Source organism: Mizuhopecten yessoensis, unplaced genomic scaffold, assembly GCF_002113885.1.
Source record: "Mizuhopecten yessoensis strain PY_sf001 unplaced genomic scaffold, ASM211388v2 scaffold5343_2, whole genome shotgun sequence".
Classification (NCBI taxonomy): domain Eukaryota; kingdom Metazoa; phylum Mollusca; class Bivalvia; order Pectinida; family Pectinidae; genus Mizuhopecten; species Mizuhopecten yessoensis.
In genome coordinates this window covers 200,146-221,557 of record NW_018406002.1, presented here as the reverse complement: position 1 = coordinate 221,557, position 21,412 = coordinate 200,146, and the positions used below count along the sequence as shown (strand labels likewise).

Sequence of the window (21,412 nt, the reverse complement as noted above, 5' to 3'; positions counted from 1 at the left end):
CTGGGATGAAGGATTACCAAGTTAGTTCAAATGAATGACCTTGACCAACTTTCAAAGGTCAAAGGGGTCAAATGTCATAAAATCTTCAAACGACTTCTTCTCAATAACCAAAAGGCCCAGGGTACTGATATTGGGCCTGTAGCATGCTGGGATGAAGGGCTACCAAGTTTGTTTAAATGAATGACATTGACCCACTTTCAAGGTCACTGGGGTCAGATGTCTTAAAATCTTCAAACAACTTCTTCTCAATAACCAAAAGGCCCAGGGTACTGATATTGGGCCTGTAGCATGCTGGGATGAAGGACTATCAAGTTTGTTCAACTGAATGACCTTGACCAACTTTCAAGGTCACAGGGGTCAAATGTCGTAAAATCTTCAAGCGACTTCTTTTCAATAAGCAAAAGGGCCAGGGTACTGAAATTGGGCCTGTAGCATGCTGGGATGAAGGATTACCATGTTAGTTCAAATGAATGACCTTGATCCACTTTCAACCTAATGTCCTTGTTCGACAATCAAGGTCAGAGGCGTCATATGTTTAAATCTTTTAATAGGTTCTTATGAAATCTTAAGATTACAAGTGTTAGATTAATAACAGGTGAGCGATGCAGGCCCATTGGGCCTCTTGTTGTATTTTCATTCACAGCTATTTTTTAAAACTTTTAGTTCCACAAAAATGCAGAGAATAAAACAAAATATCTAGCCTCTGTTAATCACTTTAAATATGCAAATATACCTGTAGTATACAATCCAAACTTTAAAGTTCGAAAAGATTTTAAGGACATGTTCATACATCATTGATATTCCTTATAAGACAATTCAGATAATTAGACAATTTGTCAGTAAGTTAGTGTCAATGCAAGGCAGATAAACGGGTCAATTTAGGCCATTAAATTGCATAAGACATTAGATGTCATATTTGTCTGGTGTCAGTAAAGTCAGTTCCACAGTATCATACCAAGTGTTGCATCCTTTTTCGATTTTCAGACGAATCTCCTCCTACCTGCCGTGTTTTTCTCAAAGAGAAAGGACTGGACCTGTTTATGGACACCCTAATGGTATGTCCTCTGAGTATCTCTACAGCTTAGGACAGAGAGCATAGAATCACTCTTCTTGTCATCTGTCTTTCAATGATTTAGTTAAAAAAAAAAAAATCGAAACTTGGTTTGGTTTGTTTGTGTTTTACGTCCTATTAACAGCTATGGTCATTTAAGGATGTGCCAGGTTTTGGTTTTCGAAACTTGAACAGCAAAATTTATTTAGGCAATAGACTGAATAAGTCTGTTTGATGAGCTACAGATATGGTGAGTTATTTTCTATGGTCAATCATTATGAAATGTTTTAGTTTTTCTGTTTTCTAGACATAATGTTATGTTATTGTAGCACGATATAGATATTTATTTGACATTCTTTGAATGATTGTAATATTTTTTTTAAATCATATTATTGTTTAATTCTTCTGTTACTCTTTTTTCCTACCTTAAGCAAAATCACCAGATAGTAGTTCCATAACTTTTACGTATTTTTATATTGTACAGACTGTGATCTATCTGACTTTGTTGTAGGTTGTAATGGATATGGAGAGAGATGTTAGGGTCCAAGTGGAGACAAAGATACTAGGACTTCTGGTAAGTGGAGACAAAGATACTAGGACTTCTGGTAAGTGGAGACAAAGATACTAGGACTTCTGGTAAGTGGAGACAAAGATACTAGGACTTCTGGTAAGTGGAGACAAGATACTACAACTTCTGGTAAGTGGAGACAAAGACATTAGGACTTCTGGTAAGTGGAGACAAAGATACTAGGACTTCTGGTTAGTGGAGACAAAGACACTAGGACTTCTGGTAAGTGGAGACAAGATACTACGACTTCTGGTAAGTGGAGACAAGATACTACGACTTCTGGTAAGTGGAGACAAAGATACTAGGACTTCTAGTAAGTGGAGACAAAGATACTAGGACTTCTGGTAAGTGGAGACAAAGATACTAGGACTTCTGGTAAGTGGAGACAAAGATACTAGGACTTCTGGTAAGTGGAGACAAAGACACGAGGACTTCTGGTAAGTGGAGACAAAGATACTAGGACTTCTGGTAAGTGAGACAAGATACAAGGACTTCTGGTAAGTGGAGACAAAGATACTAGGACTTCTGGTAAGTGGAGGCAAAGATACTAGGACTTCTGGTAAGTGAAGACAAAGATACTAGGACTTCTGGTGAGTGGAGACAAATATACTAGGACTTCTGGTAAGTGGAGACAAAGATACTAGGACTTCTGATAAGTGAATACAAAGATACGAGGACTTCTGGTGAGTGGAGACAAATATACTAGGACTTCTGGTAAGTGAATACAAAGATACTAGGACTTCTGGTAAGTGAAGACCAAGATACTAGGACTTCTGGTAAGTGGAGACAAAGACACTGGGACTTTGGTAAGTCAAACAAAGATACTAGGACTTCTGGTAAGTGAATACAAAGATACTAGGACTTCTGGTAAGTGAATACAAAGACACTGGGACTTTGGTAAGTCAAACATAGATACTAGGACTTCTGGTAAGTGAATACAAAGATACTAGGACTTCTGGTAAGTGAATGCAAAGATACTAGGACTTTGGTAAGTCAAACAAAGATACTAGGACTTCTGGTAAGTGAATACAAAGATATTAGGACTTCTGGTAAATGAATACAAAGACACTGGGACTTTGGTAAGTCAAACAAAGATACTAGGACTTCTGGTAAGTGAATACAAAGATACTAGGACTTCTGGTAAGTGAATACAAAGACACTGGGACTTTGGTAAGTCAAACATAGATACTAGGACTTCTGGTAAGTGAATACAAAGATACTAGGACTTCTGGTAAGTGAATGCAAAGATACTAGGACTTTGGTAAGTCAAACAAAGATACTAGGACTTCTGGTAAGTGAATACAAAGATATTAGGACTTCTGGTAAATGAATACAAAGACACTGGGACTTTGGTAAGTCAAACATAGATGCTAGGACTTTGGTAAGTGAAGACATAGATGCTAGGACTTTGGTAAGTGAAGACATAGATGCTAGGACTTTGGTAAGTGAAGACATAGATGCTAGGACTTTGGTAAGTGAAGACATAGATGCTAGGACTTTGGTAAGTGAAGACATAGATGCTAGGACTTTGGTAAGTGAAGACATAGATGCTAGGACTTTGGTAAGTGAAGACATAGATGCTAGGACTTTGGTAAGTGAAGACATAGATGCTAGGACTTTGGTAAGTGAAGACATAGATGCTAGGACTTTGGTAAGTGAAGACATAGATGCTAGGACTTTGGTAAGTGAAGACATAGATGCTAGGACTTTGGTAAGTGAAGACATAGATGCTAGGACTTTGGTAAGTGAAGACATAGATGCGAGGACTGACTTTGGTAATGTATATTGTACTGTAGAATACGGGTCTTGTAATGAAAATAGACACCTATACGTTGGGACTTTAGGGCATTTATACCACACATACACAAGGAATTTCATTAAGTGAACTGTAATTCTGGGATTCTGAGTGAATTGACACACAGCTATTGTTTAGTGGACACCGACATACTTGGACTTTTCGTTAAGACTTTCTTTTTACAACTTATGTATTTATGATATGATATTACAGTAATGGAATCTTTATTTGATTATAAATTCATATTTGTATTCAATTAATAACAGAATAATATTGCTGAAGTTCGAGAACTGAGAGGATTCCTGATGCGGACCGATTCCTTAATCTTGTTGAAGAAACTGATGCATGCAGAGCAGATTGACGTGAGTTACTTTGCCGCAGGAATCATTGCTAACTTGGCTAGCGATGGTGCAGAGGCCTGGCTCGTGTCCTCCACAGACCGCGAGGAGATCCTCGGAGAGCTGGTAAGAATGCTTGCTGACTGTCCTTTCATTGTTGAATACCTTAAACATCTTCACTCAAATTTCTAACAAAAACTTCATCTCTGATTTGAAATGGTTATTTGTTTCTTAATGTAGATATATTTATCAGTATCAACAGGATTTTTACTGTTTAATCATTTTTTAAGCCGCTCTTGGCAAGAGCCAAGCGGCTTATTAATTCTGTCCAGAGCACGAAATGACGGACCCACTTCCGTTCGGAGTGCGTGTGCATAATTCAGTATTGCATGCTTCCGCTATATAGTTTCGTTATCGTAAATAGAAAGTAGAATCTCTGACACTCACCTGTGGGTTACATAAAGTCTTCTGATACTCTTCTCCAAATAATAATCCATACTTTAAATAATTGCTGAAAACAAAATGTTTATCTCCGGTGCATTCCACGTTATGGTGGTGAAATTCGTGCACTAGGTTTGAGCGTTTTAGCAACTCGGATTGCGGTCTTGGGAGTGTTACGCGTGTGAAACACATATGATTCGAGAAAGCACATGTGAAGACTGTCAAGCATTGACGCTGTCTGTAGAAGGAAGAAGTAAATATATAAACTTATAAACCGTATGAGTGATGAAGTATAAACTCTATTTTGATGTTTGAAACGGTAACGTATATATGCCATATCGTGCTTAGGTTGATAACGGTAGACTAATGGCTCCGAGACGAGACGATATGTGAACTGTGTATGCTTATCAAACATTTTTGTAACACAGCATGCTATTTCTGGTGTATTTATTTATGAAAGTGTAACAATTTAAGAACATGACACAACTGCCGCTGCTGTTTGACAAGAATTCGCGCCGTGTCAAAATAGTATCCAATTGGGTGTAAGGGAAATAACTCTTACGTTGGTAAAGTCGCATTGGGAAATATAATTCAAATATATTCCAAGAACATTTGTGAGATTTTGTATATTCAATGACGGTAAATATAGTCGCTACAAATATTAATAATTTTCACTAATATGAATAAAAAATAAATAAAAATAAAAGGAGTACAATGTCTCTTTTCTCCATGCATGTTTTCCCACTACTGTTAATTATCCTTCATTTCACAAGCAAAAAATGCACCTATTCTTTATTATCCATTCACCGATTGCCATTCTGCACGTAAACGCTCATGTCACATCATTGGAGGATGCTAATTAATGAAAATTACAACAATGCGTCACACTTAAAGAGGGTGAAAAAAGAGGAGAGGGAGAAATGTTTTTAAGGCATCATTTAAGAGGTGATTGATTTTGAAAATCCTAAACGCAACATCATCAGATGACCTGATTTTCAATTAGCAGAATACAGAACACATATCTGAGTTATTATAGTAGATTTTTATGCTCAACGTGTCACTAAAGCAATTAAATTTAAAGTGGTGAGCGGCTGTAATGTCACACTGACATGATTCTAGTTTCTGTTCAGACTTGAAATAACCAGTCGGAGCAAGTAATCCAAAAGCTTGAAAAAAAAGTAGTGCATATTTTCTTGTAGTACATGGCAGTAATAGGACCATTTCATAAATAAATCTCAATCAGTCATGGTTCAATTCTTAACTAAATGACATGCTTTTAATACACAAACAGTTTTGAATACTACTAAACCTTGTTGGCAACATGTTAGTACAGTATGATAATCAGATAATGATATAGTATGTGAAGTGATGATAACTGTGTATGTGTATCTAGTACAATGGTAATCAGATAATGATATTCCACCCAGTCCAACTTTCATCCTGTCAAACTTTCACCCAGTCAAACTCTTCCCCAGTCAAACTTTCACCCAGTCAAACTTTCCCCAGTCAAACTGTCATCCGGTCAAACTGTCACCCAGTCAAACTTTCACCCTGTCAAACTTTCACCCGGTCAAACTTTCACCCGGTCAAACTGTCACCCAGTCAAACTTTCACCCAGTCAAACTTTCATCCGGTCAAACTGTCATCCGGTCAAACTTTCACCCAGTCAAACTGTCATCCGGTCAAACTGTCACCCAGTCAAACTTTCACCCTGTCAAACTTTCATCCGGTCAAATTGTCATCCGGTCAAACTTTCACCCGGTCAAACTGTCATCCGGTCAAACTGTCACCCAGTCAAACTTTCACCCAGTCAAACTTTCACCCTGTCAAACTTTCACCCAGTCAAACTTTCACCCAGTCAAACTGTCATCCGGTCAAACTTTCACCCAGTCAAACTTTCACCAAGTCAAATTTTTAACCCGGTCAAACTTTCACTCAGTCAAACTTTCACTCGGTCAATTTTGCACCCTGTCAAACTGTTACCCAGTCAAACCGTCACCTGGTCAAACTTTCACCAAGTCAAACTTTAACCCGGTCAAACTTTCAACCAGTCAAACTTTCACCTAGTCAAACTTTCACCCAGTCAAACTATCACCCAGCCAAACTGTCACCCTGTCAAACTGTCACCCTATCAAACCGGTCATCCGGTCAAACTTAAACCCGGTTTAACTTTCACCCAGTTAAACTGGTAACTTCTATATTGGCCCAGTGTTCATTTCGCCCTTCACTGGTAACTTCTATATTGGGCTAGTGTTCATTTCGCCCTTCGCTGGTAACTTCTATATTGGCCCAGTGTTCATTTCGCCCTTCACTGGTAACTTCTATATTGGCCCAGTGTTCATTTCGCCCTTCACTGGTAGCTTCTATATTGGCCCAGTGTTCATTTCACCCTTCGCTGGTAACTTCTATATTGGCCTAGTGTTCATTTCACCCTTCACTGGTAACTTCTATATTGGCCTAGCGTTCATTTCGCCCGTCACTTGTAATAGCTACATATGATAAGCTTTGTACTAATTTTTGATGTCATGTTAAATTGGCCTATATTGAGGAAGGTGACAAAGACGAAAGTTGAACTAAGGCGAAACTTTTCCAGTATACAGTAACTGTGTGTTAACTGAAAACTGAAAATAAAGCTGAAGACTAGTCTTTTTCTAAACATTTTCTTTGGGTTGGTTAGTATGGATTGCGAAAAGATTCATGTAGCGTAGCACAACCCAATAAGTGTTTATATGTTGACGTTTCGATGACTAGTACGGTATGTACTCTGTCACCTTCATCAGACAAGTTACCAGTGAAGCGTATGAACACAAAGGAGTACTATATGAACGAGTTGTCAATGCAAATCGATGTGGATTCAGCTTTGCTGTAAGCCTATGTACAATTAGTTGTTATATATGTACTGAAATGACTCGATCCAGCTACACTTTGTTTAATAAGGCTGAAGACAAAAGTTACAGGGGTAGAAAGTAATCATAAAACTGACTTTGGAGCTAGCTAGTTCGTAAGACAGCTTTTATATGTACATACTGCACTTAAAACACTCCACACCACATTTGTATTTGTTCATTTCAGGGAGAAGTTGTTTTAAAATGGGAGCAGCCTAAAGGTGAAATGGTAGCCTACAGGTAAGTGTCATGGTAGCCTACAGGTAACGTAAGTGTCAGTGGGCTGTATAGTGTCATCTTCAGTAGCATGTCAAGTTTATAAATCAAAATAATTCGAGGAAGTCTAGATTTAAGAATTTATTTACAAAGTGTTAAGCTAATGCTAAAAGATAAATGTACTGTTAAACGCAGACAAAGGTGCTGGTAATACAGGTCATCATTTTATTGGCCTTTTGGTTAATATTTAAAATAGATAAAGTATGTGAGGGCACATATACTTTCAGAAAAGCATTCACCATGAATCTACATATAATACCATGAATTTGATGTGACAGGTGTCTTATACAATATGTCAGGTCGACGTTAAGCTGTCTGACCAGTACCTCATCCCTTTACCTTCCTTTACAGGTCCTTCAAACCGTTCTTTCCACTATTGCGATGTTTCTCGGTGCCAACAGTACAGCTCTGGGCCGTCTGGGCTATACAGCATGTCTGTACGAAAAATGGTAAGGCTGCATTTCTGTTTGTATTCAGTGTAGAAGTTATGAGACCTCAAGACGAACTCTAAAAATGTAAAAATCTACCAATGTCTCAATTACACATCCAACTAAAGTTTATTAACCGTGAATATGTTTATTCACACGGCAGTTAAAGGCTTACAGTAAATACTTAAGTTTCATACTGTCTGATTTCATAAAAAAAGCCTGCTTTTCTGTCAAAAATCTCAAGATAGAGATTATGGTTTTTTAGCTCACCTGGCACGAAGTGCCAAGTGAGCTTATGCCGTGGCGCGCGTCCGGCGTCAAAATTTTACTTTAAACGACTTCTTCTTAATAACCGAAAGGCCTAGGGTGATGATATTTGGCCAGAAGCAAACTGGGATGAGGGGCTTCATAGTTTGTTAAAATTAATGACCTTCACCCAATTTCAAGGTCACAGGGGTCAAATATGTTAAAAACTTTAAACATCATCTTCTCGATAACCAAACAGCCCAGGGAGATGATATTTGGCCAGTTGCATGCTTGGGTGAAGGGCTACCAAGTTTGTTCAAATGAATGACCTTCAATTATATTCAAGGTCACAGGGGTCAATTGTCTTAAAAAAACTTTAAAACAACTTCTTCTGAATAACCAAAATGCCCAGGGTGATGATATTTGGCCAGTAGCATGCTGAGATGAAGTGCTACCAAGTTTGTTCAAATGAATTACCTTCACCCATATTCAAGGTCACATGGGTCAAATATGTTAAAAACTTTAAACAACTTCTCAATAACCAAAATGCCCAGGGTGATGATATTTAGTCAGTAGCATACTTGGATCAAGGGCTACCAAGTTTGTTTAAATGTATGACCTTGAATCATTTTCAAGGTCACAAGGAGCAAATATGTTCAAAATATTTAAAGAACTTCTTCTGAATAACCAAAATGCTCAGGATGTTGATATTTAGTCAGTAGCATGCTGGGATCAAGGACTACTATGTTTGTTAAAGTGAATGACTTTGACTTTTATTCAAGGTCACAGGGGTCAAATTTGTTTAAATCTTTAAACGACCTCTTCTGAATAACCATGGGTCCCAGGATGTTGATACTTTGCAATTTTTTAAAAAAAAATAACAGGCTCTTTTGAATGAATTTTAATCATAAATACTGATATTTTGCCTGTAGCTTTATTTTAGGTCACTTTTAAGGTTACAAGTGTGAGATTTATACCAGGTGAGCGATGCAGGCCCATTAGGCCTCTTGTTTAAAAATTGGTATTCTGCCATTAGAGTACTGAAGTATCATTTTCCAAATGTTATTGAAAAGTCAACACCAAAAAATATCTGTACACATGAAAACCTTCTTATGTTTACCGTTATTTCTTGATTCTTCTCTCCTTAATAGCCAGCCAGCCCCCTTTGAATTTTATTGACAAATTCGTATTTTACATTGTAGCGATAATTACCTTTTTGTAAGATGCAAAACCTACAAACCTCAGTGTGATCACCCACGGTGCCCCTACTCCTTTGTCTTACCCCCTTCCCCATCCCCCACACCTCTCAAAGGTACAATTTTTTACAATAAAAATATAACAATATTCAGTCTGAATCAAATCTTTTAATTATTATTAAGTCCTGTTTTTGTGATTGTTTTTCCAAAGATTTATCCAGGCATATTTGATTTTGTAGAAGGAAGAACAATAGCTTAGCTGTATTTATCTTGTTGAATTTAGTTTGATATATAATTCACGAGACATTTGACCTTGCTCCTTTCTTTGAGAATTAAGGATCCATGTACCATTGCCCAAACCGTTACTAAGAATTGGAATCTTTTTTATTAGCATTGCAATAGCATTGTATACCAGTACCGAGAAGAAATCCATACCTTGAAGACGTACAGGAAGTTAAGGGGAGGTTACTGAGTGTAGTTTCTAGAATCTGTTTTGCCTGCAGTGGGATAGGAATCCTTAACTGTAAATTATATATCTTGTGAATTAAAAGTACTTTACAGTGAAAATTCAATTTTTAAGTGGATGAAGGTATGAAAATATCAAATCTTTGACGACTTTGGTACAAGTTTTTTACAATTTATTTTGACAGGGGATCGCTACTGTTTGATGTTAGAAGAGGAGGGCGGGTCAGAAATTCTCCAGCAGCTGATTGAAAATCCAGAGACCAACAGCGATGTAGCAGCCATTTCAATAAACATAATAGAACTTAGCATAGAAAAACGAGGAAACCAATGATGGGACAGGCTTTTAAAACAGGAACTCTTTCTTTGTCCTTCACTCATCTTCATATGACATACAAGTTTAACATATATATTAGCAGAATACCTGAGCAAATCCCTTACAATTAGGAATCTTGTAGGATTGGTACCTAATTCTGTCTGTATGTAGTTTCTGTAAAATTGTAAATCCTGAAAATCATTCAATAATACAAGTCAAATATAAATAGACATCCAGCAGTGTGGCCTGTATAAAATTTATGGTTTCTAGAGAAGGGGCCAATGCCGAAGCAGGGATTGTTTACTAAACTATTCTTATCTCAAAAAGTGCAATTTAGTTTATAACTTATGTAGTTGATATGAACGTTAAGTAAGTATTAATTTTGACAACATTTTGGCCTGGTCCTACGTAAGCCCTAATAGAATCGCATACTACGACAAAGATTCCCCAAAATCTTAAAGTAAGAAATATTTGTTTCATTTATAGTTACAAAATATGCTTACCTGGTTTTTCAGTTAAATCTCACAGTATAGAATGATATTTGATTTTATATATAATGTACTGATGAACTGTGAGTTAAAATTTTACAAAATTCACTGGTCTGTGTAAAATAGTTAATTAACACAGGAAGCGACTTGGATTTTCTCCCATTATTCTGGATATAGACTCTAAGAAATGTGTGTTTTTTCCGGGTCATGTATAAAGGTGAATGAGAGCGGTGAACAGTTCCTCGTTTCAAATTGGCGGTGGATGTTTGGAACATTCCACCAATGTCTTGATTTACTTTCAGTTTGTTTAGAGCTACAGCGTTTCCAGTATAACAGAATGTTAATGTGATGTTGTTGATCGGCACACCAGCTTACTAGTCAGGCTTTTTGAAATTGTGCCAACAAATTGACTAATGTTTTCACAAGTAACGTGGCATCTGACAAAAGGCCTCGGTATATACCCAGTTGCTCTTTATTAAGTGTTTTTATTTTCTGATCCCATGTTACCTAGGAAAGCTGAGGGTTTCAGCTTGCATAACAAAATGTGTTGAAGGCTTGTTTATTAGGATATATGTGGCACACGTAACGTACCAGTATCTTACTAACACCTAAACCTTGATATGTTTCCAAGGATTTGGTACTTTGTTAAATTGGATGTTGCAAGTTTGTTAAGATGTTGTTACCAGTGCTACTGTTTTGTAATTGGAAATATTGTAAGCATTGTAAGCTTAATTGGAAATATTGTAAGCTTAATTGGAAATATTATAAGCTTTAACAATGTATAGGATTTTAAAAAACAAACAGATTTGACAATTTGATATACCCGGTACATACTTATAAAACATATAATATCATTCTGTCATGAACATTAAATAAAAAAAATAAAAAAAGGATGAAGCATGAAAAAACATTTGCTTTAATTTATAGTTATATTACTTTTGAAAGGAGAAATACAAAAATATGTGTGTTTCCAGTAACAGCTTGGGAGAGTAAGCAAGGATAGGCTCGCAAATATTTTCATTTTAAAAGTTCCTTGTTTGGCTTAAGAATTTTTTTTTAAGAAAACATTGTAAAGATATGGTCAAAATGTGATCTCCATGCATCCTTATATATAATTGAAATATTGTAACTTACAAAACAAATAAGTATATAAAGACATATCAGATGGATCCCACAATACCAATCCTTTTGATCAACATGAATGAAAAATTGTTCTGCTATGACTGATTTTGCTACAAAATGTGTATTTTATAGTGATTTATATATGAAATTGGGGTTCATTAAATCATCAAAATCCATGCTTGTGTAAACCATATCCATCCCAATAAGTGTCCTGGGTGCCTAGCAATGTGTGAAGATAATGAGGATTGTAACACCTTCCAAAAGTCAGAGAAAAAGAAAAAACATATAGATTCTATTTTTTCTTTTTCTTAACAAGAAAATCTGTAAATTATGGTCAAAAGAAGAAACAAACCTGCAGAAGTTTAGGGGACACTTACAAAAAAGATGGGGAGGGGGTGGTATTAGGTTTAATGTGTCTGGTTTTAGTCCTTTGGGAGGGGGTGGTATGAGGTTTAATGTGTCTGGTTTTAGTCCTTTTTGCAAAAGCACACTGTGCATGATAAGAATTTCTTTCGTTAATATATCATTGCTGAGGATATATCGCATTAAAACTGACATAAATACTTTCAGGGTAGTGTCATACATTTAGGGTAGGTAATGTAGGGTTATCAGAGACAGGGTTTTTTAAGGCCTAAGATTGATTGAACTAAAAATGTTATAAACAATTGCCATATGATAAATACCTCTGAGTGTTAACAGTTTTACTAATGTTTATATGTATCGATGTAAGACTGGTGTAAACGTGATCAGGGATTTTTGTTGATTTATTTCAGTTTTAGTTATCTGTGTTTTAGTTGTACATCTGTGTACAGTATTAACAATTGTGTTTTATCAGCTGTTGGTAAGTGTCTATAAACTCATAATCAATATGTAATATATTTGTAAGAAAAACTTTGAATGATATATATACCTGTCCCACAAATAAAAAGAAAATTTAAATCAAATGCAGTTTTATATATACATATGTATATGTACCTGTATTGGGTTGTTTTTTTCCCCAACTTGGAAATGAAGTTTTACTATGGCCTAGATGTTGATGTGTAGACATACCATCAGTGGAACAATGAGAAAGATTACAACAATGAACCATCAGTGGAACAATGAGAAAGATTACAACAATGAACCATCAGTGGAACAATGAGAAAGATTACAACAATGAACCATCAGTGGAACAATGAGAAAGATTACAACAATGAACCATCAGTGGAACAATGAGAAAGATTACAACAATGAACCATCAGTGGAACAATGAGAAAGATTACAACAATGAACCATCAGTGGAACAATGAGAAAGATTACAACAATGAACCATCAGTGGAACAATGAGAAAGATTACAACAATTAACAAAACAACAAACAAGGAGAAACACTGAACAAATAAGGAGCACAGATATACTGGGTACTTGTGTTGATCAAAGTTTCCTTTTTTCAGGGGAGGTAATTATAATATAAGGAGCACAGATATACTGGGTACTTGTGTTGATCCAAGTTCACTTTTTCAGGGGAGGTCATTATAATATAAGGAACACAGATATACTGGGTATTTGTGTTGATCAAAGTTCACTTTTTCAGGGGAGGTAATTATAATATAAGGAGCACAGATATACTGGGTACTTGTGTTGATCAAAGTTCACTTTATCAGGGGAGGTAATTATAATATAAGGAGAACAGATATACTGGGTACTTTTGTTGATCCAAGTTCACTTTTTCAGGGGAGGTAATTATAATATAAATAGACAACATACAAAGAGTTTTGATTAAATCATTAAGCGTAAAATTAAACTGGCAGTCTTCTTTTTTTAAATGAAGTTCTTGCAAAACATCTTGAGACTTTAATGTTTGTGCTTTGTCTTCAAATAGTTGCATCAATGCATTTAAGAGTTTTTAAAAGTTCTACAAAATGTCTTTGTTTGAAAAAAAATCATTTACTTTTCATTGAGCAATTCATGGTTTTAATTATGTCAGCTGTGATTATTATACAGTGAAAGTATGGGTTTGAGGGATATAGCAAGTTTCTTGTTCCGGAGACCACATATGATTGTTGGCAACCAGAAACTTGCTGGATTTCAAACTCCTATATTTAAATTGTTTCTTCATACTAATGCAAAATGCAAGTCATTGTTTATAAAGCAAATTCCAGCTTCAATTTCTGAAAACCTTTGAAAAGCCCTGTCTAAACGTTGGGGTAAAGTCAATCTCTGCCTACCTCTCATCATTAGGTTTGTCATTTCTGTGAGGAAGTTACAGAAATTGCCAAGGATATTAATTTGCATCTTTAAACTCTTGAGAGAGTGAGTCTGTACCCCCAGCAACTTCCAAGGGAGGTAGTCAGCAGAGGTGTTTTAGTTTTTGGACTAACACATGGTTGATATAGGACTAATGCCCTAGACAGTAAAGTCAAAAGTTGGGAAATCATAAAGTAAATTTAACTAATTACTTTAATATCACATGAATAAAATAAATATATCAATATTTGTTACATATACTATATATGACCTGATAAAGGATATTGAGATACATGATCAAATTCTATTCAGTTGCTGCCTTTAATAAGACGGCAAAATATATTGGTTTGTTATGTTGTTGTAATTAATAAGATATTATTGGCCAACATTTGTTATCAGTATAATAATCATATACCTTATATGTATTAGTCTGTGTAAATGTGTTAACATTTTTGGAATGTAAAGAATTGTTTGTCAAATGTAGATTATTATTATATACTAATGTTATTGCATGGTTGAAAGTTCTATCTTGTTTTGAGTAATTGTGTTGTTGTGTTAATGTTTTTAAAAAAAAAATCTATTTTGTCATCTGAAGTCCGTAACAACTATGTAGTATGTGTGGTTGATGTTTAAAGTCTTCATGACTTGTTGTCTTAACTAATCCATGTTTTGGTTTTGTAAAGCATTGTTTTTATGATTGATTGGCCAGTTTGATTAGGTAGAATGGCATATTTCTTCACCTCTTTGGTATAGTACAATAGCCGTTGAGGTCAAGGTTAGTGTTTCTTTAGAGGTCGTATTTTGACCTTGACATTTAAAAAGATATTAAACCCCAAAGTAGCACTGGTCATGGTTTGTGTTTCTTGTAAAAAGAGATTACTGTATTCACTGTTATTAGTGTTCAAAGTGCCAAAAGAATTTACAGAAAGTGGGGTGTTTATCGGGTATTAAGGTCATCAGTTATGTCGGTAAAGAGTTTAGTGTGAATAGGAGACCTTACTGTCATATCTGTCGACTACTGAATGTAGATTTTCTACCACTTTTTCAACCTGACTCCTGTCTGTTATATGAGTAAATATGAAACTTCATCTACAGGGCAATCAGGATGGGGTTCGGGGGCATATAAATCATGTCATTAAGTGCAGAAAATGGGGAGGAAGGCTAATTATAGCAAAGACGGTAGAAGGTACAAGATTAACATCCAGTTTAGCATTTGTCTTAAAGTCATAGATCATCATCAATGCTTGTTTGGGGTTAAAGGTGCAAAGGTCATTGCATTGTTGAGTGGAAGGTCAAGGTCAATGCTTTTTTCTGTGATCATGGGTAGGACTTTGTGTTCCAAAGACTGTTAATGGAATGTAGTTTACAATATGACATGTAATATTTGCCTCGCTAAAATTTCGTCTTCTGGTGTTTAGAAACAATTAACCCAGTGTTTAATTTACCCATGACTAGTAACTATGTATTCACTCATATGTATAATAGGTTTGTCCTGCTTAGAATTATTCTCTTATTCAGGAGAAAAATTAGGCCAGACGTTTCCACTTCACAGTGCTGTCTTTCTACTCGAGAGATTGCCTATACAAGGTACATTATTATGTTTAGTTTTTTATCTGGGTACTTAAAACATATCCAGGCCTCTTGTTATCTGGGTTAAATGTTTCATCAAGAGATTTGTCATACTGTAGAATGATAGTCCACTTGAATATCTTTGCACTTTTTTTGTGATAGTGTTTATGTATATCATTAAAGATGTGAAATATGTTCTAAATATCTTAGATAGCTTTCCTTTATAGAACTTTGTGAACCAATTAACTTTGGTAAAACAGATTATTGGAGTATATACTATTATATTGTAATAACATTTGTCAAAACTAAATATACCTCAACTGGTAAAATGATTGTCTTTCTTTTCTTCACTTTACAGTCAATTTGAAGGATCCCTATCCCATTGCTAACAAAACATTTGAGAATTTCTTGGTTTGTATTTTTGTTTACACAGTAACCTCCCCTTAATTTTATTTAGAATACACCTGTAGCACAACGAGGTCCGGGTACTTCTGTCCGCTTGGTAGCTCAGCTGGTTAGAGTGACAGATATGATTGGAGGTCCAGGGTTTGATTCCCGGATTGGCACTATTGTGTTTTTACGCTCAGAACAATGGTGTTAAAAGTACTTTTTACTGAATTTTGTTCCCATTAATTTCTATAAGATTTGGTTTTGTGTCGAAGCTGTAACCATGTTGGAAAGAAAACTCATAGTAAGTTTGGGGAAACAGCAATGTTTTATACATGTCTCAACTGAATGGTGGTACCTGGAGAGTATATGTTTCCCTCATTTTTGAGTCACAGGCTGTCTGATATAGCGCATGTTTTGTATAGAAGTATCAGCCTTAGTCTTCTAATGGCCCAAAGTTCCAGCTGTAGGTTGCTGACCATAAAGTTGTTATTCTTCCCTGGCTGTGATCGTAATAATCCTGTAAATCAGGCCGCTTTCCCAGGAACTTTGTTCAGCGGTTGGATTTGCCTGGTGATGCCTGGTTCCCAAGCTGAGGCTACATACTCAAGAGTGTCTTGTATATTTTTGAGCAGGCAGAGGACAGGTTTTCAATATCATAGGAAGCTGAGGGTCCGATTTGCTATCTATAAAATGGTTTCATAGGTCCCGATTGCATTAATCTTACAGTTTCTGGGTTGTGTCTATGAGGGGAATACTCTGCATTGATGATTTTATTCATCCACAATATCTGGATCATACCAAATTTCTTTGGGTGAACCCATGTCCCTGATGATCCAGCAATAACAGTCCCCCTGGAGTTTAGCAAGTCCTCCACTTTGAAAAACCAGCAGTCCTCCGCCAAACGCTGGCCTCGGGATCTGCCATCTCCTGGAGTTCGTTTATGAGAGAGAAAAGTGCAGGGAACCAGTAACTGAACCATGGGGTACTGCCGTTATAGGACAGCTGCTTTTGTAGAAGTTTGTTTTTCAGTTCCACCTGAATCTTGCATGATTCTTGGTAATAGAAACCATGCCGACTGTAAAATGGCATGATTAATCAACTTACAGATTACCTCTGTCTTAAATTCATGAGGAGTAATAATATAAATTTTACAATTCAGCTTATTAACGTGAATGTTTTGTATGCGAGGGTTTTTGATGACTGAAATACTCTGTCTTCTGCATATATCGTAGATTGTGATTACTGTTATCTTTCAGGAGATTTCTTGTTCATTAAATAGAAATTTGATGTTATTTAATATCGCCAATTAAAATATACGCAACAATGAACTCACAATCGAAAGTTTGTTTCCAATGTAAGGAAATGTGTATGGAAAACATCTACTTGACGTTATTTCTGAATTGAAATCAAGGAAATATGAATACCAGTTATGTACAGGTAATCATGTATTTATTTTTGGTTTATAGAAATACATTTACTGTATAGAAAGTGTACCTAACGCTTGTATTCATGTGCTATATCATTATCATGTATCAATTGAATGTCAGTCATTTTGTAGTCAAATATAATCATTAAGTTATTCTTCTGACAGAATCTCTCCAACACATACATGTTGAATACATGTTGGTTAATGAAATTCCATTTCAAAAGACACTCATTTTGTACTTTTCTGCATGATGTTAATTTCATTTCCGTCTTGTAAGGTAATGTTTGAGTCAAAGGTAGAGTTGCCTCCCTTCGTATATGTCTTCACTGGAGGCGTAAGTATAATGGGCCATAACAGAGAATAATGTGCATATCTAGCCATCTTCTTGGAAAACAAGGAAAATAAAGGTAACTGTTTAAGCATGAAACTTTCTTGATCTTGTATTTGTCCCGATACATGTATATGATTGCTTACATAGCATGACAACAACACAAGTATGCTACATGGATTAGCACTATGACGAAGCCCTGTCCCTGGGGACATAGTTTCTGGCCATGGTCAAGGAAATTATTGTGACACCACCCTATAACCAAATGCACATGTATATAACCGAGATGTCTACCAGATTTGTTGTGAAGCATCCTTGGAACCAGAGAGACAGGGCCCTAAATGAGGAAATACTTACAGATCTACTTTTAATGAGAATATTTCGCTATGCTAGTGTAAATGCATCCAGAAGATCAATACAGGCCCTCTAGGCCTCTTGTTATCAAATACAAAGTAATAAGATAGCAGTCATCTTTTAGAATCTTGTTTTATTACTTCATAAATCAATAACTTCAACTCCTGTTCAGTAGATGCAGAAACAAACTGATAGTCTTAACAGTACACAAACAGTGTTTCAACAACTCAAGAACACGAAACATAAAAATTGTCACCAAATATTTTCTTGTTGAAAAGAAATTGTGTCTGTTCAACAACTACTGAACCCAAATAAGTATTCTAAGCTATTCTTTTCAAATCCTCAAATTGTCTCAAACTGACATCTTATGTGTTTCTAGTACATTATATGTAATAAATTAAATCCATCTTTCACTTGTACATTATTTTTGTACATGTACTATATATAACCATTTAATCTGTCTCCACTTTGTTAGAATAAAGCTAACCTCCTTCTGGTATATCTGGAATATCTGAAAACAGTTATAAAATGGAAATTTGTGCTTGTAAAAATTTCTCAAAAATTCAAAAGCAAGAGAATTTCCACTCAATAAAGTTTATTGGAAGTGTTCCTAGAGTATATCTTAAAAACAAACCATGGAAAAGTTCACTTCACTGACGATCAAGTCTCTATTTTGTTTCCCTAAGGGAAATCATCTGATTTACATTAAGAAGGTTTCGGAAATTGAAATAAGTTATCCTTTTCAAAGCAATACACAAATTTATTGTATTCACTGTCCTTTAAATATCACTGCTTGCTTTGTATCACAGAACAACACTGGCCTGGGAGAATATTGGTTACAGGGATCAAATCCCTTCGATGAGATATTCCAGGTAGAAACCCCATACAATATGCACGTTAACAACTTTGTGAAAAGATACTCCTTAAAGGACCCATTTATAGTTTCTATAATGAAAATGGCACTGCATACAAAAGTCTGGAGGTTTCCATTTAGAAAGTTTGTGCATGGTCCAAATAGGAAATATAGAATCATTTTATGATCCTGTTCAATATAGATTATAAAGTTTATTAACCTTAGCCATGATACTAAAGAAACTAAAATCAGCTTCCCATTTTTTCTTCGACAAATGTTGTCCATACAACCTTGAATTTTATGTTGAATAAACACAAGTTTTCAGTTGATTTTTTTTTTAAAGTTTGCTGTAACCTTGAAATGTTTAGAGGGACATGTATGACAAGTAAATGGACTGGAGATGAGGATGTTGATCAGTGAACAGATTTGAGTAGTTCCTTGGCACTATCCTGCAGCTCTGGGCTGGTTTCTCCTGTAGCCGTAACTGTCAAACACTCCTTTAACTGCTGGTGGATTGCGTCCGACAATATTGATAGTTTACTGCTTTCTGTAAAGAAAAATAATGAATACTCTGAACTGTTCATACTGTTAACTCAGTTCATTTAAATTTCCACAGAATGAAAAGATGCTACTATATATAATAAGGTGAAACATAAAACTTATAAAAAGCAAAATTTAAACATACAACAACTTATTCTACAATGACATTACCTCATACTGTAGACAATCACCGTTATATTTGGGGGATATGCCAAAATGAAATATTTTCATACAGGGAATATATCAACAGTGCATTGATGTTTCGTAGTTACCTTTGAGCCTGTTGACTATAAGTCTGATGACATTCAGTGCTTCTGTTCGTATCACAGTGTATTTCAGATTTTCTGAAAAATAAACAATCGGGGAAAACCATATTTTATCGTGTTAGGTGTTAAAGGCCAGGAATAATATTTCTAATAATAGTACAGCCTGTCTTAGAATCCATCACTCTGTCTAAGGAAGGCTCAGTGAGACCAACTCTTCTGTTAATACAGTCGAACATATCAAACGAGACAACTACTAATATATCTGTCACTACAACAGACATATCACCCCTTTATCAATTCAATAAAGTATGTCTTCAGACACAGCTCCTCTTTCGATACAGAACAGCAATATCTTTTGAGACAACCCTTTCTGTCAAAATACAGAACATCAATATCTGTCAAAATACAGAACAGCAATNAATTATAATATAAGGAGCACAGATATACTGGGTACTTGTGTTGATCAAAGTTCACTTTATCAGGGGAGGTAATTATAATATAAGGAGAACAGATATACTGGGTACTTTTGTTGATCCAAGTTCACTTTTTCAGGGGAGGTAATTATAATATAAATAGACAACATACAAAGAGTTTTGATTAAATCATTAAGCGTAAAATTAAACTGGCAGTCTTCTTTTTTTAAATGAAGTTCTTGCAAAACATCTTGAGACTTTAATGTTTGTGCTTTGTCTTCAAATAGTTGCATCAATGCATTTAAGAGTTTTTAAAAGTTCTACAAAATGTCTTTGTTTGAAAAAAAATCATTTACTTTTCATTGAGCAATTCATGGTTTTAATTATGTCAGCTGTGATTATTATACAGTGAAAGTATGGGTTTGAGGGATATAGCAAGTTTCTTGTTCCGGAGACCACATATGATTGTTGGCAACCAGAAACTTGCTGGATTTCAAACTCCTATATTTAAATTGTTTCTTCATACTAATGCAAAATGCAAGTCATTGTTTATAAAGCAAATTCCAGCTTCAATTTCTGAAAACCTTTGAAAAGCCCTGTCTAAACGTTGGGGTAAAGTCAATCTCTGCCTACCTCTCATCATTAGGTTTGTCATTTCTGTGAGGAAGTTACAGAAATTGCCAAGGATATTAATTTGCATCTTTAAACTCTTGAGAGAGTGAGTCTGTACCCCCAGCAACTTCCAAGGGAGGTAGTCAGCAGAGGTGTTTTAGTTTTTGGACTAACACATGGTTGATATAGGACTAATGCCCTAGACAGTAAAGTCAAAAGTTGGGAAATCATAAAGTAAATTTAACTAATTACTTTAATATCACATGAATAAAATAAATATATCAATATTTGTTACATATACTATATATGACCTGATAAAGGATATTGAGATACATGATCAAATTCTATTCAGTTGCTGCCTTTAATAAGACGGCAAAATATATTGGTTTGTTATGTTGTTGTAATTAATAAGATATTATTGGCCAACATTTGTTATCAGTATAATAATCATATACCTTATATGTATTAGTCTGTGTAAATGTGTTAACATTTTTGGAATGTAAAGAATTGTTTGTCAAATGTAGATTATTATTATATACTAATGTTATTGCATGGTTGAAAGTTCTATCTTGTTTTGAGTAATTGTGTTGTTGTGTTAATGTTTTTAAAAAAAAAATCTATTTTGTCATCTGAAGTCCGTAACAACTATGTAGTATGTGTGGTTGATGTTTAAAGTCTTCATGACTTGTTGTCTTAACTAATCCATGTTTTGGTTTTGTAAAGCATTGTTTTTATGATTGATTGGCCAGTTTGATTAGGTAGAATGGCATATTTCTTCACCTCTTTGGTATAGTACAATAGCCGTTGAGGTCAAGGTTAGTGTT

The 21,412-nt window shown here is 35.3% G+C and overlaps 1 protein-coding gene and 1 long non-coding RNA gene across 4 annotated transcripts in view; one reads left to right on the top strand and one right to left on the bottom strand.

Moving 5' to 3' along the window:
• The window catches only part of LOC110450600 (protein zyg-11 homolog B-like), a 34,720-nt gene extending 17,071 nt beyond the window's left edge, over window positions 1–17,649 (top strand). For 2 of the 3 annotated variants that reach the window (XM_021498209.1, XM_021498208.1), the window contains exons 8-13: window positions 985–1,055; window positions 1,563–1,625; window positions 3,681–3,878; window positions 7,266–7,318; window positions 7,706–7,803; window positions 9,875–17,649. In XM_021498209.1, the coding sequence (XP_021353884.1) occupies window positions 985–1,055; window positions 1,563–1,625; window positions 3,681–3,878; window positions 7,266–7,318; window positions 7,706–7,803; window positions 9,875–10,020 (629 nt within the window). In that variant the 3' untranslated portion in view covers window positions 10,021–17,649. The remainder of the gene's footprint in view (window positions 1–984; window positions 1,056–1,562; window positions 1,626–3,680; window positions 3,879–7,265; window positions 7,319–7,705; window positions 7,804–9,874) is intronic. The other variant, XR_002462992.1, reaches the window with a different exon arrangement.
• A 373-nt stretch (window positions 17,650–18,022) lies between these two features.
• Window positions 18,023–19,662, bottom strand: LOC110450602. Its single transcript, XR_002462993.1, has 2 exons — window positions 19,570–19,662; window positions 18,023–19,304 (listed from the first exon to the last, which is right to left on the bottom strand). It is a non-coding gene; the product is annotated as an uncharacterized LOC110450602 (long non-coding RNA).
• Between the last annotated feature and the right edge of the window lie 1,750 nt (window positions 19,663–21,412).